Source organism: Atractosteus spatula, chromosome 21, assembly GCF_055471065.1.
Source record: "Atractosteus spatula isolate fAtrSpa1 chromosome 21, fAtrSpa1.hap1, whole genome shotgun sequence".
Classification (NCBI taxonomy): domain Eukaryota; kingdom Metazoa; phylum Chordata; class Actinopteri; order Semionotiformes; family Lepisosteidae; genus Atractosteus; species Atractosteus spatula.
This window is the reverse complement of record NC_142726.1, coordinates 1,854,556-1,880,111: the sequence shown is the minus strand read 5'-3', so window position 1 is coordinate 1,880,111 and position 25,556 is coordinate 1,854,556. Positions and strand designations below refer to the sequence as shown.

The 25,556-nt window shown below is 44.6% G+C and overlaps 1 protein-coding gene across 1 annotated transcript; it reads right to left on the bottom strand.

Annotated features, from left to right (window-relative positions):
* Positions 1–2,538: 2,538 nt before the first annotated feature.
* LOC148816973 (C-type lectin domain family 18 member A-like) lies at positions 2,539–19,565 on the bottom strand. Its single transcript, XM_088938740.1, has 12 exons — positions 19,349–19,565; positions 18,508–18,599; positions 10,491–10,721; positions 9,820–9,917; positions 8,488–8,609; positions 7,750–7,857; positions 7,452–7,544; positions 6,422–6,528; positions 5,866–5,995; positions 5,097–5,193; positions 4,653–4,744; positions 2,539–3,822 (listed from the first exon to the last, which is right to left on the bottom strand). Exons 1-12 carry the CDS (start codon positions 19,464–19,466, stop codon positions 3,785–3,787), a joined length of 1,326 nt encoding a protein of 441 aa, XP_088794866.1. The 5' UTR covers positions 19,467–19,565; the 3' UTR covers positions 2,539–3,784.
* Between the last annotated feature and the right edge of the window lie 5,991 nt (positions 19,566–25,556).

Here is a 25,556-nt window from a genome sequence, read left to right as displayed (position 1 = left end):
AGAGTCTTGCAACACCGGTCTGACTGTCAAGGCAGAGCAGGTGCCGCACAAGTCATTGAGCACAACGCCAGACATTTACTCACACGGAGCAACTCGACGGGTCATTCTGACGCGCTGTCTACAGCACATTCAAAAGCTCTCCTCTCTTCAGCCACAGTTGTTTAAAAGATGCTCTGACTTTCAAATATGAGGAAGGGTGTTTCGTTTTTTAGAGGGAAAAAATGAATTAAATAAAAGAGACTCCAGCACAGCAGCCGGAGATGACAGCGATCTGGCCGAGCGGGTATGAGCATGAAGGATGTTCAGATTGAATGAAGTGTCAAGATACATCAGGGTGGATTAGCAGACACCCCCTCCTCCCCCCCAGCTCCTGAGGAGAGATATTAGATTGAACTAGTCAGGCTGAAGCTCGAGAATGATAATTGAATCTGTTAATATAAATCAAAATCAAGAAGAGGCTGGTTTGGAGGCGCAGGCAGGACGCGTATAGAGGGATATTGCTTATGCCTACAAGTGGATTCAAATTAAAAAAAAAACAGCATTCAAGACACTACCAAGACCAAAATATTTCGTGTGGCAATGCAGACTTATTAATCAATTTACTGTGCAATTTACAACGATCATATTGACTTAAAATGTAAACACTAGCAAACACACCATCTTCGCCCGCTCAAGTTAGTTATTTTTAGTTTTTAGTGGCATTAAACAAATTCGTGCAAACAAATTAAACGCGTCTAACGATGGAGGTGTTCAAAAAGAGGTCATCGACGATTATTGTATGTTATGAAAAAAGTGTTTGGTTACGCATTCCAACCTCGGCCGAGATGAATCGCACAGCAGCCCCCCCGCTCCCTCCTCCTCCTCGGCCCGATTTCGGCCGCCTGTTCGGCAGGGTGTCGGGAGGGGCTGCACCAGCGCCGCCACTTCTCCGGCACTGAGCGGCCAGCCGGCGGCACAATGGAAGCGCTGATTGCGGTAATCTAGCGGGCCGGGCTGTTCGCTGCGCTCCCCGGCTCGCCTGATAAGAAAGCTCCGCGCTGCGGATTACACAGTGTTACGGGGGAGAGGTGACAGTTGCATTAGCCGCCTTTGTCATGGAAATGGGCCGTGGGTCCCTGTGAACCGGGGGGATTTGTCAGCAGGCCGCCCCGCAACCCCCCCTCCCCACGGCCGCCCCGGCTCCAGCCTGCAGACCGCCGGGACTTCACCCAGCTCGGCGGGACACTCTGCTCCGCACTGCCCCCTGTCTCACTCGGTAGCTGCATATTCAGATGAGTATCTGTGCGAAACGAGCGTTTCTAAAATAAAAACCCAGCAATCGGAAACTTACTTTAAAGCCATGCCACCCCCCCCCCCCCCCCAACACACACACACACACTTTTTTTTTTGCCAATTTTGCAAAGTATAAAAAATGTAAAACTCCGGGTCGGCGTAATGCTCTTCATCATGAATTGTTGCAAATGCACAAGAAATCCAATAATATTGCTCAAAGGAAGATCATCAATCATTTTTTTTGTTAATTTATCGATACCATTTACATGTAAACTATTTATAAAGCCAGAAAACTCATCTTTTTATCTTACATAGATAGCGCAATCAAATCCATTTACTCCTTAATGCAGTGTGAACTGGTGCTGTAGCAACCGCAGCTGAAATTAATGAAATCTTAGAGCATAATGGAGAGAAGCAGTGATTGTATGGGAAGATGAGAGAAACTCTGCACACTGTACTCAGAGTTAAGCCCTGCCAAATAGTACCTCAGACAATGCAGGCAACAGCCCAATGCAAAGCAGTGTAGTCTGAGTATTATCTGCAGTAATTTGTTATTTTCTATCTGGAAAACTGGCACAGTGAGTGAGATAAGGATTTATCAGGGGGGAAAAACAAGACTCCTGGAGTAAGGAGTATAATTGATTTGGGAAAATAATCTATATGGTACTGTTTTTTTATTATCTACAGTTTACAGCAATGCAGAGACAACAAGGAGATTTCCTCTGGTTTTTGTTAACCCCATTTCTTTAGAAGAATTTTGAAGTCTCAAGTCTGAATGCTACCCCAGCACCTGAACTTTTCGGAGAACAGGAAAGAGGCTGGTGTCCTCATCAGTCCCCTTGCAAGAAGGATTCTGCTCCTGCTTTTCATCTCAGGAGCAACAGGAATTATTTATTGTTCCGCTTGCAAAAGAATCTGCAAGCCAGGAGTCACAGTTTCTAGGGTTCTGAAACAGAATTCAGCCCTGCGCTGAAGAACCCACCTCGTGTGTTGTGTTATAATGACAGTGTTCAAGGCGGAATCTGTCGGTCGTATGCAAATATTTTCAACGCCATATCCTTAATGAACTTGAATTCATTAGCAGTCTGTTTCGGTTTTGTAGCCTTAGACCCTAACAGAGCTTCTCTTCAAGACGGCTCGTCTTCCTTTGATCAATCTACAGCCACAGACTCCCCCGGAGACAGCACGTCCATCAGCTGTCTCTCAGTTACTGTGCAGGCGCAGAGAAGGTGTCTGAGCAAGAAAACCCCCCAAAGAAGCGATATATGGAATTAGATTTATTAAACAACATCTACAGAAGGTATAATACAACAGTGGTCATTAAACACAACCATTGCCTGGGTGGGGCATTAAAAAATACAAATATTAAAAACTAAATCCCAGTGAACCCCTGATATCTGTCTCTCAAGATTACAACTTCCCTAGCCTTTCAGGCTCACTCGGTAACTTTTAACAACGACTATTTTTGGCAGTACATCACAGATTCATTACACCACAGCACTTTCTGGACTGTCTGTTGCTTGTGAACGAAATTAATATTTTGTATCTTGATTACTTGTCTTATACACAAAAACAATCAGAACATTGAGCGTAGAAAAAATCGACAAATACAAAAAAATGCACATTCTAACACCCCTGTTTGTCTAGGAAGGAGATTTCTACTGGGAGGTCTTCGGTTTCAAAGGCACAGGGAACGCTCAGTTTCACTTGGAGGGAACGTGTGTCAGAGATGGAAAACCGAGTTGCTGCCGCAGTGAGATCCTTCCTGTCCATCACAGCCCATAGCCCAGCAGTGTGGTTCCTGAGGTTTACTGTGTCTTCCGTCCCTCCCCTACGAGTGAGGCAGCTCAGGTCAGCACCTCTGGATGGGTGCAGCCACACCACAGCCATGTTTGTATCTGGCTGCTTGAATATAGCGGTTTCGTGCTGACTACTGAACGTGAGCCTCTTGGAGACCTGGAAATGTCAGCAAGATGCAGAGGCACTGTGCAGGGAAGGCCAGGGTAGTGGTTTTGTGTGGGTTTGGCTAGTTTGACGACGCCTGCCCGAGAGAAGGGTGGTGTTCTGATCGTGTGGCAGAGAGGGCCAGTGATCACCATCAGGCTAAGCGCCCTGGAGAAGAGAGAGCCGATGGGCAGGTGAATGTGCCTGCTGTCCTGCTTCTGTACTTCGCCTATGAATGAGGTCTCTGGATGTCTCTGGACCTCTCCCTTCCTAACGCAGTCTGTGCTCCGAGTGACAGCCACGGGAACAGGGTAAACATGAAGCACTTTTCACACAAGACAATACAAACAGCACACCAGCAGCTGCCCTCAGCCATGTTACTGTGGCAGAGGGCCCTGGCTCTACAGGGAACACTACAAGAACACATTTTAGATGATTGCAGGGTGGCTCAGGCACCGTGGCAGAGAACTGCAGGTACTGCCCTCAGTGTGCCCAGTGGTGGGTCAGCAGGGTGTGTCTCCACATCGCCCCCTAGGGACTCAGATCTTCATCCGCAGGCTGCAGCCCCTCACTGGCCAACCTCCCAGAGGGCTATGTGCTCTGGAGCTGTGGACACACACACAGGTGAGTGACACCTGCCTGTCTCTACACTCGCACCCAGGCTGAGAGACCACGCTGGCTGCTTGTGTAAAACTCACACACAATGATAAGTGATGGAAGTGAAAACACTGTCTTTGTTTGAAAACAAAAAGTGACTTTCTTACGAAGTTTTATGGCGTACAACTAACATGGCCTGAACACAAAACACAAAACTCTTGTTCCTAAATTGTATCTGCACTAGTTATAGTTAGATTTTTGGACTGATTGGAAAAACAAACTTAATACATACAGCTACTAAGAATCTTTGATTATCAAACAGAGCTGCAGAGGAATAAATTGGTTGTTTTTCCTTTTGACAAAATCCAGTGTGATATTCATCCTGACACACAGGTGTGTACAACCCATGTAGACATTTGTACAGCCAGACTCTCACAGTCAGACTCTGCTGGTTTTATTTCTGATGCCCCAGATACTTAACTGAAACTTTAACTGGTCGAAATATTTCATTTATTTACATTTCACATCAGTTTTAGATATTAAACTGTTAGAGGCTCCATATTAACTGTTAAATGTAACTGTAAAGTTACTAGAAATAATTATGAAAAGGGTTTGTAAGCAATTCAGTAGTTCGGTTACAACCTCAGGTAAGAAACTGATATCTCAGCTGGATAGATGGGGCTAGGATTAATAAGCCCTGTCCTGTAGCTACCATGCCTCTGTCTGCACAATCTACTTGCTGCTGTATACTCCAGGAGGAATGGCTCAACCGGATTAAACTGCATTTTCTGACTTCATCAGCCATGTCTGGCTTGACAGTCAGTGGAGGCCAGGCTCACCGAACTGGCAGATATATCTGTTACGAGTTTTACAGCGCTGGTCATTCCAGTTGAAGGCACTGGCTGCCTGAAGCTCCACACAGTTCCCGAAGCTGCAGGGGAGAAATGGACATCTAGTGGTAAGATAGGAGAACTCCACACTGAATAATTTTATTAACAAAGAACAGAGTGTAGTTAAGAAGGCTCCACAGCCGAAACGTTGTGTTTCCTTTCTTTTCTTTTCAGCATGGAATAAACCCGTTACCTGTTATATTACTATATCTATGAAGCCTTAATAGTTTGGCTTTCTTCCCTAATCCCTAAACCGTAATAAACTATAAGATCTTTTTCTAATGAGCTGAAAAAGCTTTTTTAAAAATTCAAATAAGGGATAACTGCCCTTCCTCAAGCACCCATTACTCCTCTTCTGGCCCATATCGCTCTTTCCCAGGCCTCCTCACTCACCCCTGGTTGTCTGGCTGCCCAAAAGCAAAGCTGGTGAAGCCGGGGGACTCTCCAGTGTCCCAGCGAAAGGAGTCCTTGGACATCTTATAGGTCAGGCCTGGCAGGAGAGAAACGACAGCTGACACATCTCCTCTGCCCTTGTTAGTGCAGACTTGCAACAGAACAGCTCAGCTCACTGTAGGTCACAGCGCGACTGAGGAACACAGCCTACAACCAAGACAAAGAAAGGCTTACGTCTGCCCTTCACACTGCAGCTTCAGGCTTCCCTTTGTCCGGTAGAATCACGACTATCAATCACTTTTATTCTCAAGAATAATAACGCGCCTGTCGACACAGAGCATCCTTACGGCACTTCAATTACACAAGAAAAACAGTACAGTGTACAGGACATAAGCTATAAGTGAGAAATTAAAATAAAGAAATTTATATTTTAAGGCGTGATTTAAAAACATCAACAGAGGCTGCGTTTTTGATACGATCAGGAAGCGAATTCCAAAGACAGGGAGGCTAACACTGGAAGTACTTGAACTGCCTAGAGCCAGCGGGCTGCAGTGAGCGTACTGCAGTGTCGGGGAACGGTACACAGGACACAGGCCACGCAGAGGTCAGTCCTGCAGGAGACGGGTAGCTAGTGCACGTTTGTCAGCACAGGAGAAAAACGTTCAGATATTGCATGTTAGTCATCAAAGCTGCGCATGCCGATGCCGAGCAGATACTACCCACAGGCCACAAGAGAAACAGTGAGACAGAGAGCAGAGAGATGCACCACCTATCCAGAAGTTCCGGGTTTCAAAGTCAGGGTCTGTGACCTCATTGGTGGTCTCCAGCTGGCTGAGATAGAAGGCCAGGATGTCCTGAACCTTCTGGTTGTGAATGTGAGCCAGGATCCCTCCTTTTTCCTGAGGAACAGCAATAAAAAGCAGAGAGGACAGAGGGCTCTCTCTGTCGCTGCAGTATGCTCACAGTGAGAGCGTCTACATTCCGACATTATCAGGGAAAAGTAAATAAACCGCTCATTATTAAGCTCCACAAAATAACCTTATCAAGGGAATAAAGCAATTGCTTTAAATGTGCTGATTTTAAATCTAGCATTCTCTTTCTTTATTGCATGCAGTAAACCAACCAACTGGCAAAGAAGCGTGTTCAATACTATTTTATCTCTGTATCAGCTGTTTCAGTTGACAAATAATAATAAAAATTTATCTTCTGGGAAAATGACCCGGACTCGTTACTTGCTAGTCCAGCTGGGATTGTAGCGCTGCAGCGCTCCCTATCTCTGACTACTTGTTGAAGAAGCGGAAGAATTCAGCCCCACAGTACCACACCTGACACCTGAGTTTGGCTCCATAGTAGGTATCAGCCTCTGGAGACACCATGAAACACTCGCCGTCGATGCGCACGTCACAGCTGTGGAACGGGAACTGCAGCTTCTCTGGACACAGCAAACACGAGTTACTGAATTGTTCTCCATGAACGTGAGAAGAAATGCCGTTTCAGTGCTTGTACTTTTTTATATACTTTTTTGTTCTTAAATGAACACAGCAGAGTAAAGAGATCGTTTTTAAGGGGAAAAAAAACATTAAAAGCATTTCAATGACCGAAACATACAGAAAGCAAGGTACTTGGTAACACGTCGGTAGCGCAATGGCTCCCACTAGTGGACACTTTGCAAACTGCAACTCAAAAGCCAGCAAGATGGAGAGAAACGCTACTCGGCCCCTGCTGCTAATACGGGGAGAGGGGGAGGAAACTCAGTAGAACTCCTGCCAGCTATCAGATCTCCTGTCACAGCCTGAGGAACAGACAGCGAGCCTGTTCCACAAGCTTCTTTGTGATGTCTCTAAATGTCCAGTAACACGTTTTTACTGTAAATATCTAGGGTGGCCCAGTGGCGCAGTGTTAGCCAGGCTGCCTTACTGCACTGGGGCCCTGGGGTCAATTGCAAACCTGGGGTGCTGTCTGTGTAGAGCTTGCATGTTCTCCCCATGTGGCCTTTGCCAGGTGCTCTGGTTTCCTCCCACAGTCCAAAAATATACTGGGAGGTTGATCTGGCTTCTGGGAAATCTGGCCCTGGTTTGGGTTTGTGTGCCCTGGGATGGCCCAGGCTGCACCCTGCCTTGTGCCCGCTGTTTGCTGGGACAGGCTCCAGCTCTCCTGCGACTCTGAATGGAACAGGGCAGTTGGATAAATGGAAGTAAATGTCTAGACATGTTCTGCGAGTTGCTCCTGAATTGGTAACACTGTAATTCATTGGTCCTGCCAGTCAAGCCCTTCGAATCTGAACGAGTCATGCAGCCCAACAGTGTCGCCGTCCAGCTGCCCACCCACACATCCAGGCCCACCCAGTTCTCTTACCTGCGCACTCGGCTCCCCCATATCCCACGTCGCACACACAGGAGCACTCCTCCTCCCTGTAGCGCCCGTGGACACACTGCACGCTGCACCTCACTGCGACACACAAACAAGCCAGCCCTGTCAGCCTCAGGGGCACACCCCACACCCCACACCCCACACCGTCACACAGACAGAGGCTGCCGCTGCTCAGCCCACAGTGCAATGCATGCCACTTTGACAATCCTTCTTAAAGTGCCTTTCAGTGCCAGCGCCACTGCATTTGAATGCCTGGAGAAGCCGGCTGCCGGCTGGCTCTCACCCTGGCAGAAGCGGCCGGTGAAGCCGGGAGCACACTGGCACTGGCAGGAGGAGACGTTCAGGCGCCCGTGCAGCCCACAGCTCATCCGGCAAGGGTTCCGGGGGGTCTCTGCAGTGGGGGAAAGATTCGGTTTAGGAAAGCATCGCTTCAGGAAGATGTTTGCTTGCAGCGGGAGTCGAGTTCGCTGCTTTGGGCATCCCGGGTTCAGGCCTGGGGCATGTCGCTAGCTGACTGTGACTGGGATTCCTCCAGCAGCAGAGTGCAATTACTAAGAGTCGCCAAGGCTGAGGAGAGATTAGCCACCCGAGGTTAGCCGTCCTCAACTGCTGAAGGCCCTCACCGCGTGCAGGCTCAACTGCACAGTCACAGGTTCGAGCCTGGTTCATGGCACTAGCTGACTGTGACTGGGATTCCCCTGGCTCCTGTGCACAGCTTGCTGTCAGGTGAGGGAGGGGATCCATCGGCTCTCCTGGCCTTGCGACAAATGTGGGACTTGCTGAGCACCTGCAAGCCTGGAGCCACGTCAGTGAGGAAGGTGACCATGTCCCTCCTGAGATGCAGAACGGGTGTCAAGTGATGAATGACCCCTCAGGACCACATCTGTGTATCTCATCCTCACCTCTGCTCAGGCGCAGGGATTGGTGTTTCCAAATCCAGCAGGTGTTTGAGAAACAAAATGTGAATCCGTATCGGAATATATGGTATTGGGGTACCCCAGGATTAAGGGGAGGCTCTCACCACACAGTCCGCCCAGGTGGCTCCACAGCCGGAAGCAGCCGGACATGGCAGATGTGCAGAGGGTGCAGTACGCCCCCGTCTTGTAGGGCACCACCAGCCTGCCATTCACTTTCCAGTTCCCCCTGGACAGAAAAAAACAAAAAAAAATGTTACAGATGGGTACACCTGCTTCTTTTTTAAATCTTTTTTTCTATTTATTACTCAACCAATCTGGAATCACCAGTTGTTTGTGTCACAGTTCTCAGCAATGACAGCTGTAACCCATATGAGGAGAGCAAGAAAGATAAGATAGGCTCCTTCACATGTTACAAGCTCAGCAGCAATGGACAGGCAGAGAAACATGTTCTGCAATGACACTGTGAGCCTGCAGGTACCCAACATGTTGCAGGCAGACAAGAGGAGATCTAACTAATTGATCGCAGCCCTGCTCCTGGAGGCACTGATCAAAATGTTTGCTGCCACTTGGAGAATCCCAGTCACAGTAGGCTAGTACATGACCCAGCCTCAAACCAGGGAGACCTGGATCATATGGCACAACCCACACTTGGAGCACCTTATTGCACGAGCCACGCAGAGCTGCTTGCTGCTTTTTGACATAAAACTATTTAAATGAAATATCACTTTGCTTTGGCCAAATTTTGAAGTCATGATAAAGCTTAACTATTTCACGTGGCTTTTTTAATATTAAATCCGTCTCTATAATTTGTTAAATGCTCAGTGGAACAGGTATTTGTAGACCTGTAGACCTTATGACATTGTACTGTATAAACCTGGCTGTATAAAGCAGAAAAAGTCAAGGTCAATTAAAGTTGACCAAAGCTGAAAAATGGCACACTAGAGTAAACCAGCAAGTTGGATCCAACAGCATTTGTCATACCCTTAATGCCATAATGCAAATGTGAAAAATAACCTGAGTAATTGAAACTTTTTATCCCTTATGGTGCTGATAATGAGAACACTGGAGACATACTGGATATGCTCAGGCAAATGCAAAGACATGGACCAATTTAGATACTGTACATATACAGAAATACAGGAGAACAATAAATCATGGCTCATAGTAGTCATTCACAGCAATCAGTGGAGTTTGGAGTTCAGATGAACTGCACATTCTCTGTACAGAGTCGCCGGAACAAAACCCACTGAAAGGGTTCCTTCAGACCACGTAAATCTTATTCCCAGGCCCTCCGAGACATCTGTAATCTGTAAAGCTAATGAGCACTTCATCGCTTGCCCATCAGTGTAGATTGAACCATGTGTGTCAGGCTGTATTTGTGCATGCTCCAGACCAGAGGGAGAGAGTGCTGACACTGCGTGCTGCAGCAGGCTCACCCAGGTGAATAGGCACAAACGAACAGCTCTCTCTGTGACCCAGCTCTCTGACAGACATGCTGCGCACACCCCACTCGGCTGGAGGTGGCCCACACCATCTACAACACAGAGAGTAGGGGGGGACAGACAGATTATAACATTTTACTGAAGACTAATACCACAGAGACATGTGAAATAGTGCAACTAAGCACGAGCTAACTTTTTTTCCTTTACATCTAAAAACATTTCATTTTTGCAATGCTTTATTCCAGTAATGCAAAACCTCCTTTTCCAAAACCTGCAACTTCAAGGTTAATTTTCAAGTTTATGTTTTTAATTCTCGCCAATTTGATCTTTAAAATATCGTGCTTTTTCAATGCTATATTTGCAAAATTACTTAATGCAAGAAAATTTGATTATGTGTGGCCACTGTGATCACAAAACTAAATCATGGATATAGCACAGGCTTTATTGCTGGAACTGTATATGATATTTGCCCAGATAGGTACTCCAATTAGTACAAGCTCAAAAGCTGTAATAAATACAGGATGACTTTAAAAAATTTAGAGCCTGAAAAAGGATAATACATATTGTATGTCAGGCAACACAGAAGGCTATGACAGAAATCCATATTCAGTTCTGGAGGTTTTGAAGTTCAGTAAGATGATGGCAATCACATCTGGCATGCTCACCTGTGTGTAGTGGTGACACGTTCTGTTCTCTCCACATTGGCCACTCAGGTAGTTGTAGTCCTGTCCCTCCTGGAACCAGAGGTCAATGACCTCAGGAAAGGAGGTGGAGCCGGAGGCGGAGTCATGGATACTCCAGCCCATGTGGTCAGAGTGTTCCCCCTCCAGGGCAGAGTCCTCGGGGCAGGAGGCAGCCCTGTCCTGCGCTAAGACTGCCAGCTTCCCGCTCCACTCCTGGGAAACAAACAGTACAGACCAACTTACCGCTCAGATACTTTTTATACCTCTTGAAAATGGAAAGGGGAACACTGTCTTTTAACGTTTCAGTATCGGCGTTTGGCGTTGCCAAACTAGTTTCCTAATCCATCAGCTTTCCAACAGAGAATGTTGGAGTAATGTAAACAGCTTCAGCCCCTAGGCCTTTTGACCATGTGTTAATTAAACCAGATCAAATAGGTTGTAAATAAAACTCCAGCGAACAGCCTGTCTTAGATTACAGAATACCTGGCTGATGAGGTAACAAAGCCCCGCGAAGCTCCCAGGGGAATGGAGCTCCGATTCGACCCCCTGAAGGAGATCTGATCTGGGAATTTGAATACCTCCATGTGTTTTACCGTCTTCCAAGGTAATGAGGAGGAGCGTAAGCCAAGTGTGTATTTCCCAGCCTTTCAACATCTCGTTAACTTCAGTCCCTAACTTGGAGGTGAGGAAAGAGGGGTTAGCAAGCCGATAGGCTGCAGGGTCAGCTGTTAGCAGCTTGGAGTGCTGGGAATCCACAGTCTTTGCCAAGTGGGAGATTCTCAGGCCTCAGCAGCTGCTCACTGGGAACACAGTCAGACACAGCGCACTGCAAGTCTGGCTCTCGGGAGAACCTAGCAAGACTGCAGCGTCAATCTGCAGAACAGACCTTCAATTAACACCCAGTCTGACCAGAACTGCGAGATTCTGAAGGAGGCGCATCAGAAAACACGAAGATGCAGACTTCTCCCACACTGGACCCCTTCATGACCACTGCACTACATGGCAGCTGCTGCAATGTGATGTTTTGTAAATTAAGATGAATGATAAATTGCCAACATTATTATCTGTGTCGATCAACTGCTGAGGAAGCCTCTTTGACAAAACCTGATGGCTGTCTCTTTCTCCTTTTTTTAGCAAAATGCAGTCTTTTTGCTAATGAAGTGATGAAATGTAATTTATGCTTTGGAGCCTAGGCTTATTGAAGTGCAAGTTGCATCAATTGCATAAGTAGCATAAATGAAAATTCATTTCTCATGCAATTTTAAATGATCTGAAGATGCAGATCTTGGTAACCTGTACATTTTTTAGATACGGCTGATTGTCCTTTCCTGACTAAGATGAAGGAGGCTTTGTTTTTTGCTCTTTCGATGTGATAATGAGGACACGCAGGCAGGAATGCATAAACAGCTGAGAGAAATTCCCTCTCCTAAACTGTTTCAAGGTCACAACACAAAACCCATCTGTTTTCAAAACAACTGTAGAGAAGCACAGAGGAAAGTGCTTTTAAATCGGGTCAGCCAAGGGGTGAAATAGCCCACCATCAAGCTGTGCCAGGGCGAGCTTTTACAGTATCAACAGCCCAGGCTGCAAGCTGCTAGATCTGGGAACTCAATTATACTCCAGGTCCTGGGCAGAACCTTCTTAAACACCAGCCGTGCACAGATGACAATCTTGGCTGTGCAGACAAGGAATACCTCGGACAATATAATGACTGCACTGGAAAAGTGCCTCAGTATCACAGTGTCAGGAAAAACTGTTTTTCTGCATTATATGGTAAGTGTGCATCTGCTCCAGTGTGAAAAAATATCAAGAGAGCATTTATTCTCAAAATGACGGAAGAAGGCTTCAGTTTGTCAGAACTGCTCACCAGAGCTACGTCAGTGTGCCGATGGCCAAGTTAAATGACAAACTGCCGAAGTGTTTCAGCCATGTGTCTTAGACTCAGTGTGAGGTGGCGCTCTGTGTATTAACTCATGCCACTGGGTCTCAGGTCAACATGAAGAGCTTTGCAGCAGATATAGTTTCCTGAAAGGTTTCCCATTTTATAAGCCAGGAGTCGACAGACAGCTGGAGGGGCAAAGGACTCCGCCAGAGAGCAGGGACAGTCATGCACATAATCTGACTCCCACACGCAGAAACCAGAACTATGGGTATGCTGTCATCATCTCCTTCCCAGAGGACAGCAACCACATGCTTAGGACCTCTGACATTTTTCAGGAATCCTTTCTCAGCTCTTAAGTGCCTCAAAGAAGCATCTTCTATCAACAACGTTTTTTAATCACATGAAAGTATCCTATTACACCTTGTTCAGCACAGTTATCCCTCTGCATTTCTGTTTAGATTGTCTACTCCTCTGACTATCTGAGTTCAAAATGTACAAATATCAATGCAACACAGGTCGTTGGACATATAGTGCCCTCCTTGAGTATTAGAACGCAAAGTCAAAATGTACTACTTTTACAGGCAGACAATTCTTATTTATGATCATGGGATTAATATATCGTGTTTTATTTTAGGGGAATTCCAAGCATAAATTTGATCATATCAGGCTTAATTGTGAGGTTTAGAGGACCATCCATCCATCCATCAATTTTTAACTGCTATATCTAATTCAGAGTCGCGGAGGAGCCAGAGTCTATCCTGGCAAGCAGCAGGCACAAGGCAGGGCACACCCTGGGCTGGACGCCAGTCACACAGACACAGACACGCACACACTCACACCAGGGCCAATTTTCCCAGAATCCGATTTACCTACCAGTATGACTTTAGACTGTGGGAGGAAACCGGAGCACCTGGAGTAAACCCACAGGAACAAAGGGAGAACAGACAGACTCCACACAGACAGCACTTCAGGAATCTAACTCGGGGCCCCAGCGCTGTGAGCAGCAATGCTCACCACCACACTGCTGAGAGGAACTTCCATACCGATTGAGAGGTGCTTTACCATACAGTGTGACAGCAAGGAGAAAAGAGTGGAAAACCCCAGGCTGGCCAAGTCAATCTCCAGATGTAAATCCAGTAATACATGTATAGAACAAGTCAGAACACCCCAGGAACGGGCAAGAAGCGAAGTGGCTGCAGCAGAGTATCCAAAATGATCACACAAAATGCTTGTTGAGCTCAGCGAGTCATGGCTCACATGCAGGTATTGCCTCAAAAGAATATCCAAGCAAATACAGACTGTACTTCAATGTACTTGAAAAACTAATGTATCACAATATTTATGGTCACTTGAAAACACTGTGTAGAGCACAAAGTATGGTTTTGCTCTATTATGATCAAATATATGCATGACATTACAAAACAATAAAACATATATCATATTGTCCTTATATGAAGGCCCTTCTTAGTCAGACCACTGTAAGCTGCTCCTTAAGTAAGCCTTAAAATGTGTTTGGAATTAAGCACTTCTTGTGATGTGTTTTATCACAGAGAGCAAAACCAAACATACACTGTGGCTCTGAAGAAATGTGATCTGATAAACATTATCCAAAACTAACTTTATAGTCTTACTTAAGAATTTCCTAGAGTGCTTTCTCCTGATTCCCTCACTCACTATGTTTTGGATTCCAATAAAAGGACTTGGTCTTTAAGCGGTTAATTACTGTGCAGGAAAAGAGAAACCTTGCTCATATAAAAGCACCTTTAGTCGGTAGAGGCCCATTAACTTGTTAATCATTCCTAACAGAAGCAGACACACTCAGCTGGGCCTGTATGTCTGGAGGGCTCTGATAAATGGCACTGTCTATAAGGAAGCACAGGAAAGTCTGGAATAAAATATTAACCCAGCCTTGTGTGGAACTCCTTTGTGTGACAAGGAAAATGAACATGATTTTTATATGGATGCACATATTTTTTATTTTACACTAGAAATGCTGAATGCAAGATGTTTTCCCTTCCAAACCCATATTAGGAGGAGTAATAGCAGTTGTTCTGTACTATCTAAATATATATTTTCTTATCATTTCAAGTTCAGATGTCAGAATATCACATTTCAAATATGATTCTTCCATACACTTTAAAATACATGCAGTGTTGCAAAGTTTGATTTAATTGATAACATGCAACCAAACTTTATTAAATAAAAATCACTGTGCACAAATCAACAGTTCTTCCATTCAAGTATTTATGGTTCCATTTTGCTTAGGTAAAAGACATCAGGTAAGGTTGTGCTGAATGTTGCATGAGTCATATATACCTCAGTTTTCAAAACAGAGCTTTGATTGCATAGTTTTAGTGTTGAATGTTTTACAGCCAGCAGTAAAACTATGAAAGTTTTACTCACTACGAAGAAAGCAGGGTCTAAATCCTGTATAGATGTTAAACATTCAAGATCTAAAATATTAAAGTCATTAAGAAAAGACCCTCCTGTCTCCATCCACTCAGTATATTCTGTTAGAGTTGGGTGTTGTGTGGGTCAAAGTCTTGATGAATCATTCTGAGCACAGATAGATTTTAGACCTCCCACTGCTGCCACATTCCCATTATAGTTTAATTCCCAAGAAGTCCTAAATTAAAAATAGAAATTGTAAAGTAAATACTACTATATAGAAAACCTGTAGTGGATTTTCAGCTGTTAAAGTTCTTGAACTCAGAGGTACGTCATGCAGCAACAGTTTAATGAAGCATGAACATTTCTATGGAGCATGACAGGTTAGCAAAAAGACTTTCTAAAAGGGTGTGAAAAAGACAAAGCAACTGACAGGACATCAGTGCTTTTCCATAGATCCCCCATCACACCCGCATGCCTTCCGTGCTGCGATCCGTGGGAAACCCAGTGTGGGCAGCAGGAGAGCCCTCGTCCACACACACTCCAGGCTGGAGAGAGGCACTTTCTTAAACTGTCCCGCTACACCCCACACAATCAAAACACGGCAAGAATGTTCCTGCTTAGATGATGTTTCATTTAAAAGCTCTTTCTTTCAGTCTTTAAGTCAGAAATGTACAGGATTTGTTTCCCTTTCCAGTGTTTTTTTCTGAAGAAGATACTGGAAAAAGAAGCAAAGATGTCAGAAGTAAAGAACTTCTAAAGAAATGGGGGGAAAGACATCTAAAATGTGTTTAACATAGTAATCCCTGTACTACAGGCACAGACGACGATACGGTTTTTAAATGGATTTCTTCTCACTCGTTCCACTAGATTCTGACAAAGCAGTAAAAGCCCTCAGCAGTGTGAACAGTGAAGCACAAGTCAGAGAACACAAATTGAAACTATGTGGAAGTGAATTTACACTAAAACGCTGAACAGAAGACACGTCTTTACCCAAAGAGTTGTGGGAGTATGAAACAAGGTACCCAGCCATGTTGTTTTGGCTTCACTCAAAAAAAAAGCTGAAGAAGATCCTTGGATCAATTAACTATTAACTATTAACGACCCAATTGGCAAGATGGGCCTCTCTCTTACTTATATTCTTAGCAGCAATTTTAGAACTGATCCCAGTACTTTAAAATCCACTTAAGCTGCTCTGAATTCCACAGGGAAAGGTTTTCAAGAATAACCTGATGAATTCTGATCTTAAGCACCTTGACTGCTTTTAAAAATCTGTGCATAACAATAAATATTTAGGAATACAACGTGCAATTCTACGAATGGAGACAGATATTATCTAACATTCTATGTTCTATATTGGAATAAAAACAATGAAACAATAGGAAGATGAAAGTGAAATGGAGTACGTTTTCTATATATGAAGTAACCAGTAAGAAATGTAATGATGGGTCAGATATTTTATTTAAATAGGCTGTGGTTTTTGCAGTGTGAAATGTAGCATATTAAAATGGCATACAAAAAAATGTTTTATGGTTGCAACAGTATAGCAGTGAATTCCACTGTTCAGGTCACGGTATCTGTGTTATGTAGTTTTCCTGGATCACTATAACATGTGGCAGAACTGTGCCCAAAATAGTCTTGATATTACACTACACCATATGTTCTGAACAGTCTTGTAAATCAAAAGTGTTTACAGAACAGGACAGATTTATCACAAGTATGTAACACTATTAACTGAATTATAATGTAACACATGGGAACAGAAACCTTCTGAGTACTCATGTTGCTGTACGGTTTGCAAACATCATTTTACTTTCCTATTAAAATCTAAAAAGGGATTTTTTTTTATTCTTCCAAAATAAATAATTCAAAATATATCCACATTTACGGCATGATCATTCTTGCCTTTCATTTAACGCACTGAAGGGCATTCTGTCCACGGTGGGAATTTTCACCTGCATGCCTAGTCCGTTTCTATTGATCTCACCCTGAGCTCTCGGGCAGCTCTGTTGAAGCAGCTGTGTTTTCAGTGTGAACAAGCCCTTCACATGCTTAAGATACTCTCCCTTTCTTCCGAGCTACCACCCTTTCAAGAGCGGAACACTGAAATACAATATTTTGAGTAGGCTTTTTTCCACACAGGGTGGCACAGTGGGGCGGTACTTAGGATTGCTGAGAACCAGGGTTCAAATCCTGTGTGGAGCCCATGTGCTCTCCTCGAGTTCACATGGGTTTTTTCCGTCTGCTCCGGTTTCCTCCCACAATTCAAAGACCTACTGGTAGGTTAATTGGCTTCTGGGAAAAAAACTGCAACTGGTGTGAGAGTGTGTTTGTGCCCTGTGATGGACTGGCGTCCCACCCAGGGTGCGCCCTGCCTGGCACCCACTGCTTGTTGGGATAGGCGCTGGCTCACCTGCAACCCCAAACTGGGAGAAGTGGATCAAACAGGATGAATGGCTGGACATTTCCACACAATAGGGCTGTGATTGCAGAGTCAAATTACATAGCAATGTCACAGCCACCCTTAACATAAAGCAACTGGTAAGTTTTTAGTCACTTACCTCCTTGTTCCCTCATTTATTTTCCTGTCCTGAGTCACCTGTGGGTTATATCTGGTTCTGGCACTCATTTCACAGGGTTTTAGAAATATGCAAATATGTCTGTCTGAAGGGCAACATGCAGCATGTCAGTTCAGCCTGCTTCTCTCAGGACGGGTGGAAATGCATCCTGAGCTTTTATACCAAAGTTAGCACCTGAAAGCAAAGCGGTACCGTGGAAAAACACGGGCGGTTTTTGTGCTGTGCTTCACGCACCTGCTAGCTCTCCCACACACACATATCCTTCCAGCAGCTAATGGAAGTTGTGGAGGCAGACGGAAGTCTTTGCTTTCATGCTCTCTATCAGCACAGCAGCATAGGGGAAAAAATTCGCTTAGGCAGTGTCTTATATCAAAGGATCAAACTCTGCATTCATCATCCAACTTTATATTCCCATCTCAGAGCCTCAAGCGAATAGTTTGTTTTAGTCACATGTTAACAATCCAGAACAAATCTGAATTCTCGACCGGAATGACTTTCATCCTTGGCGTTTGAGTTTCATTGGTGACTGTTCCACAGATATGGGTACCTCTTTCCTGCAACCCACGATCTTTCACTCAGTGGCTCTCTGGCTACACCAGATCACTACAGGGATCATGCAGTCTATCCGTGAAAGACGATCTCGTCACACCTGACAAAACGCTGACAAGCATGACAGTCTTTTACAGGTTTAGTCTGCTTGTATCAGGCTCTGCCAGCACAGCCAGTATGCTCTGATCTGGGAGTTTCTCTGAAATGTAGCACCTCCAAAACTCAGCTACTACAGGGTTAAAGCAGAGAACCCAAATGGTTTCTAAAATACCTTTTGAAGAGCTACTCTCCATAAAATGTGTTAACTGGTTTATATCCATATGCCTCTCTTACATACAGCTTAGCTGTGCTCATTAAACCGTAATTTGAAATTGGACAACACAAGCAAACTGGTCATAGAACTGTACACCTGAACGTCTTCGCACATGCCGATGGTAATTTCAAAGCTCAGTGGCACCAAAAGCTTTCAGCTAACCCCTTTCATCTCTTCGCTGATACGTGCACATTGATGTGCCAAGTGCGCGTCAGTCCTCAAACACCAAAAGCAGCTGAAACGTACTAACAAAACAGGTAAATAAATAACAAAAGGCGACGCACGCACCATTTTCTGCATGTTTGCTGCCGTTGGGGTGACTCGGCTTCTCAGCCAGTTGTGCAGTGAAACGATACGAAAGTGCTCCTTAACTCCGAGCTCTGGCAAGAAGGAAAGCGCAGAGTTACAACAGCGCGGAGGGTCCGAGGTCTTCCTACAGATCTCCATGGAAACGGAATGCAGGGGATTAAAAGGACAAAAAAAGATACCGTAGCAAAAGCCTGACTTGTTTTTGTGGGCACAAAGGACTTCCATTACGGCGTATATCGTTTAAGTCCTGTAAAAAGTTTTCATTTGTTTCTGAAATCAGTAACTAAATGTAGCAAGATGTAGCAGCCGTGAAGCTACTTTTTTGTTGAAAACAATTCACGTCTCGGCTGAATGCTGTAGGGTAGATTATTTTTCTTTTGTTACAGACCTTTTCTACAACAATTCACCGAAAGGGTTAAGAGTCCGACAAGGTTAGAGTCTGTGTTTTATTCGCCTCAAAGGGCAGAATTGCCATTAGCACTTTGCCAGGATTGAATTCACGAATCTATAAATTAGTGCTTAAAACCTTAAAACCTAATGGGTCAACGAAAATCTACAACCGTATAGACATATAATATGCAATGCAGTTTAAATAGCCCACGAATCAGAGCTTTTCAAGTTTAGATAATAGAAATGAGTTGAGAGTCTATTATTAGAGCACTATCCCGTCACTGGAGCCCCGTGTTTAACAAGCAGACGAAGTTTACAACTTTCTCAGTTAGTGAGCCGCAGCCCTATCACTCCTCGCTTCGCGCTTCCCCGCTGTTTAAAGTGAAGTGGTGCTGGAAATAAAACAAAAACAGCTATTTTTCCGCCTTACCCCTAACAGGTGGGCTTGCGCTGTCTCCTTTCGCCTCTGATGCCGAGCTCCAGAGATACAGAGAGACTGTGGGAAGAAGGAACATCCACCATAAGCAGTGAGTCTTGATGTCGCCCATGATTTACACCGTAAAACCGGCGACTTGCGCCAGGCGCCTGTTCTCAGACTTTGGATGTGCGACACTGTCTTCTCCCCCCTCCGGCCGCTCTCTGCCCCCTCTGCTCGCTCCCGCACTCGCGTCGGGTCCCTCCCCGCCGCAGCGTCCAAACGCCCCCAGAGAGGTGAAACACTAGCCGCACACCCAGCAGCAGCGGGCAGTCTGGCCGTGAGTTATCACCCATCAGCGCTGCTCGGTGGCGCAATGCGCGGTTCGGATGCTCCGATAGCGAAAGAGGCTCCCAGGACAAACGAGGCTTTGTGTGAATGTCGGTCGCTCCTTTCCGATGGAGGCACTAAACACAGAAGCTAGGCCTGTCAACTGCTTGATGCCAAGAGAGGGGAGTATTTTTATCGATCTCCTCACTTTTCCACCCGGCTACTCAAGCCGACATTTTTGCTTGTAACAGTAATAAAGACTGCTTTTTATTATTTCCTCCCACATGTTCACAAAAATGTTAGTATCACCCGTGTAGGGCTGTCGAAACCGTTGCAATGTTAAAGTCATCTGTCTTTATTTTCTTTTTAATGTAGGCAACTCTGATGTGACAAAAATGTATGGCACATACAGTATATCGTCTGCTACTATTGGCACGGTAACTAAAAACAACAAAGATGTTTAAAATACGCTGAGTAGAAATCTTTTTTTCTACTTATTTGGAGTTCCTCTTCTGAATTTTCTCCCTACATTTATGAATAAACTGCAAAGTTTATTCATCCGCTAAAGATAAAACTAAAGCCACTACAATATGAAACTGCAAACTTTTAAAGCACACATTAATTAAACAGGTTTCATTTTGAATGAAGAGGAAGAAGATTCAGAGCCTACGCTGGCGTTTTTTCCTGAAAAGACTTTTATGTGTTCATAGAAAAGGCTGGTCAGGTGTGCTAGGCCGATCACATGACCAGCAGAGCGCTTGTGCACAGGAGTGAGCTGTCCCGGGACACTGACATCTTCACCTGCACACATTGCAAACGGCATGCAGCTCGCGTGATTCCCGGAGGTCACCTGGACACAGGGGTGGGAAAGGCTGCCCTCAGCGGAGCTGAGAAGGCACTAGGTCAGGGCTGTTCAGTCCTAGTCCCATCTCAGCCCTAAATGAGATAAACCACTTGATTCTGTTCTAACTGAACCAGTGCAGCATCTTTCCCCAGCTTATCAGGTGCTGCTGTTTTACAGAGCCCTAAGCTGCCCACAGACAACACAAGTCCTCCTGGAGCAGGACTGGACAGCCCCACTCTCAGCAACACAAGATGAAAGAGGCAGGATGGCACCCAATGCTCTGGGTTTTATTCTTGAATTCCTTGTGGAACAAGAAAGGAATAAAGTCAGATCTCCCTTTTCTTCCTGTTTGAACTGCAGCATATGGCAGTGAGGCACAATGTGCGTGCCTACCCTCCAGAAAGGACTCGGACACTCCAGGACAATATACAGTAGTTAATCTTGTTCCACCTCTCCCTCTCTGCAAGTCAGATGCATCAGTGTACACATCACTTGGAACAAAACAGGTATGAGCATGACAGGCGAATGTGAAATTTTACCCATCATACTGTGATGGAAGTTTGAGGAATACAACAACCTCCCACACCTCAACTCCTTAAATCTGCAGACATTACTGTGGGTCAGGCTGTACGGAGACTCACTGACAATGGACGATGCAGTCTCCTGGTTATAGCTTTGCTTCTGGACACTGGTCCTGGATCACTTACTGTATGTTACGTCCTGTTCTTAGTTGAATGTGATGAGACTGCAAATAGTAATTCAGCCTCCTAAATCAAAAAAAAATATTCATTAATAATTTTAAAAATATTCAGAGCATTTTCTTCAGATCCACTCAGTTTGGAATAGCCGATGGCATGTTTTTCACTCACAGCTATGAACCCCGGGTGACGGGAGAGAATGAGGAAGTTCACGCAGTCCTCTGACCAGCCTCCTTGGAGCTACGTCGTTTAAGACGACGCAGCCCACTGGAAAGCCTCAGGAGGGCGCTGTATTGCTGACAGTTCTGGCCACTCGTGTGGCCCAAATTATATTTGCTCCTAAAATACTCTAGCTAAGTGCTAATTCCCGCATCCGTGACAAATTCCCTAACAGTTTGATTGCCTATTTGATACTTGTAGTGTTAAGGCGAAAATAATGAAGCAAAGAGACCGAAAACTTACCGGAATGGGAGCATGATTATTTTTTTGGATTTTCGCATTCAAATCTGCAATGCTAGCGTCTACGCGAAAAAGGGAAATAGAGCACAATAGTTCAAAACTGCACACACAACGTATGACGTGGACTTTCGCGATAAAAGTAAATTACGGAAAAGAAAAGTGGACAAATTAAAATCTGAGCTAGCAGCAGTCGGTTTTCACGAGGCCTAATACAAGAGGGAAAGCGGCAATCATCGCACCGCTCCGTGTGAACCACGTCCTGGCGCAACACAAGTCATTCAGGGATCGAGAAGTCATAAAAAAGCGTTTGTTGAGGCTGCTGACTTGCTGTTTGGAGATTTCAAAATCAAACATTTTTGGCGAGGTTCAAACACCTGTTGCCTGAAATTAAAGAGTTTCTCAAGGCGTCTAAACACGGTGAATATGCCCAATTAGCGGACGACCAGTGGCTTCTGGATTTAGCATTGTTCACATACTTGACTGAACTGCTGAATAAGCTGAGAGTCAATGCTCACATTAAGGTAGGATATTCTTTTTTCTAAAATGGGGAACATTACTGGTTCACTGTAGCCTGAGTCACTTGCTTTTATTTGGTGTCGTTTTAGTGATGGGTGTTGTTATTGTACTGATGGGCCCACAGTCTGTTTTCCCTATATCAGAGCTTCAAATTCACGCTGGTAGATCGCGCTGGACAGGCAAATTAAAAAGTAGATCTTGCATCAAAAAAGGTTGGGCTCCCCTGCTTTTACTATTGCATAAACACTGAATCATCTCGTCAGTGCGAGCTAATGGTAACAGGTGATGAGTTTTGTTACAGAAAAGAGCCAAAATGTCTTGCTAACGCCTTTGGGCCTCTAGTATGATGGAGGCCACATGGACTGTAGTTGCTTGGTGTTCACAGTCTGCAGTTTCTAACCTGGCAAGATATTACAGCCACACAGGATTCGTCAGTGATTGACAGGCCACGATCTGCAAGAGCAGGAATCATGACATCCTGCCGAGATCGGCAGAGAGGCCCGAGTACAATCGCAGAGGCAGGAGTGTCTGGTCGCGACAGAGCTTCTCCAGCCTGACCGCAGGGCGCTGTATACTGTAGATCCTGGAACGTCACTTACTGTCTTTCCTGTGGGCTCGTCTACAGTAGAAGTGACGACATTCCAGACGGACAATAGACAGCTCATGTAACAACAACTTTTTACGACAAGAATTCATCTCAGTCTGTTTTGCTGTGGAAACCCTACATGCCAGAAATGAGCTGCATTGAATGTATGAGGGATGGCTCTCGCACCTGGGGCACAGAGGCCAGTGGAATGTGATAGCTCCCAACAAGACAGCACCTGCAACCTGGAGCAAAGCATGCATCGCAGATGTGCAGCTGTCATTGCGCTCCCAGTGGCCTCTTTACTAGACCGCCTGCTTCGCAGGAGATCCCTACAGACCAGCCCTTATGAAGATGATCATGTCAAGCAGTGTAATGAATTTACCACTGTCATGCCTGTTCAATTAAATGTCAGTGCAGGTATTACAAAACAGATTTTGTCATCTTCCTCCTAGATTGGTGAATTTGTTCTGCAATAGGTGTTGGGTTTCTTTAGATGCTCTGGTTTCATTTCCATAATAGGACCTACTACTGCAGATGGAATTGCTTTCAGGACAAGACTGTTGTCTTATAAGATCTGATACATTTGCCATTTTTAGTGTACTGTGTCATGTGGTCTGTGTATATAGGGGTGACATTAGGAATGTCAATACTTCTTCAAAGGAGATGTTTAATAAAACAGCCCTGGTAAGGAAAAAGGTTTTTGTCTTTTAAACACAGTTCACTGAAATACCCAACAATGAAGTGGAAAGCTTTCTCCTGTAATAAAAGCCTCTTGAGCTGAGAAGACATCTGCTTGGCATCCATCCTGGTAAGTTATTTTTAGAGACCTGTTAGGAGATACAGTATCATGCATTTTGAAAGAGTTTTGTTCATGGACTAATAGGTACGCCTTCAGAACTACTGGGATCATACTTATTGTAACTTATTGTCTATAAAAATCCAAAGACTGTGCCTCAACTCACATGGATCTTTCCTCTTTGGCTTCAAAGGAAAACCTTGATTTTAACATTCAGTCACGGGCAACTTTGTTGTCAGAAATGTCTTCTACAGCTTTTCATTGGGCAGCTCAGAACCTCCTGGAATGATGACAACTCTGCTTGTTTCAAACATAGGAACATTATGTTGTTAATTATGGAGAAATGAGTCCCACTCGTTTTAACAGCTATTCTGTAGTCTTGTCTTTTAACCATGGGGTCTCGTAGGCTTACAGGTAAAATGTCTTATGAGAAAATCTATGCACTGCTGGAGAGAGACAAGTTATATAGAACATGTCAGGTTCCAGAATGTGAAGATACATGAACAGTTCAAACAGGATAATTTCCATTGTAATTAACATTAGTAATGATATGTAGGGATTCCTAGAAAGAACTACATCTTTGAGACCCTTTAAATACTTAAAACCAAGCATTTAGCAAACTATAAGACATGGAGATATTCGATGACTGGGGACTAAATTGCCTTTCAGATGTTGTCCTAAAGGGCACCATGCTGGTCCAGTGGTCAGCATTGCCGTCTTGCAGCACTGGGGCCCTGGGCTCAAATTCAGACCTGGGGTGCTGTCTGTGTGGCGTTTGAATGTGCTCTCACAGGCTGAAAACATAGTGGCAAGTTAATTGACTTCTGGGGAAATTGGGCCTGGTGTGTGTGTGGTCTTTGTGTGCCCAGTGATGGGCTGCTGTACCCTGTCTTGCTCCCCCATGACCACAAACTGGATGAAAATGGATGGATCTTGTCAAACAAAAATTGTTTGGCTGCTTAATTGCTGAGTGGAGAGCTCTAGTCCTGGTTATCCCTGCACAGGTGTTCTGCTTTATGAGGTCAGTTAATACACATGGCATTTCTTGCAAGCAGCAGCACAGCTTTCCAGTGTTTAGGTTTTCCAGTTAGCAACTAGTGGCTGAAAACTTCAGAATGACAGCTCCTGGCAAGGCTTTTAAGAAACAAGTTCATTCTTCAGTTTGCTTTTCTTTTGAAAGTAATATCTGGGCACTTCATATTTTAAACATGAGAACAGCTCTCTGTGGTGTCCTAGGGACAGATGACTAGATTATAACACTGCATGGGTTTTTTTTAACTACAGCTGCAATTTTCTGTTTCCAATTATGGTGGAAAATAGGTTCTTTAAGGTACAATCTCGTATGACTAATCCTAGAATAGCTGAAAACTAATAAACATTCACAAATATATTTAAAATCACTCAATGATTCAAGAGAGAAGGGTAAAAGGTATGAAATAATATAAATACATGAGAAATTATATTTAAATTGAGCCCATATGGAAGCCAGTCTAGCAGATTAGCTATAATGAATATCAGTTAATGCATAATTTTTTTTTATCTGCAGACTTGGAAATTTGGAAGAGAAACATTATCATTTACTTGTTTCTTCCTTGTAAAAGAAGAAAGACAGGCTTAGCAAAGCTGAATTATTCTGGTGCAGAGCAGCGATGCAGAGAGTTTTTGGCCTCAAATGAGGCCAGTCAAACTCCAACAACAGAAACCAGCAGTTTCAGGTCTTCTCTAAAGGCCTAAGGTTGTGTAAAGGAAAAATGCCTTAAAACTAAGAAAAAGGAGGGCAGGTCAAGCTGACCCAGGAGGAACATGAACCATCATTTATCAGCCATATACCAATTCAGTCCAGCTATAACCATTTCAAAGTTAGTCCATCTCTCTGGTTTCTAACCGCTTCTTCCAATTCAGGGTCGCAGGGGAGCTGGAGCCTATCCCTGCAAGCAGTGGGTGCAAGGCAGGGTACACCATGGACAGGACACCAGTCCATCGCAGGGGACACA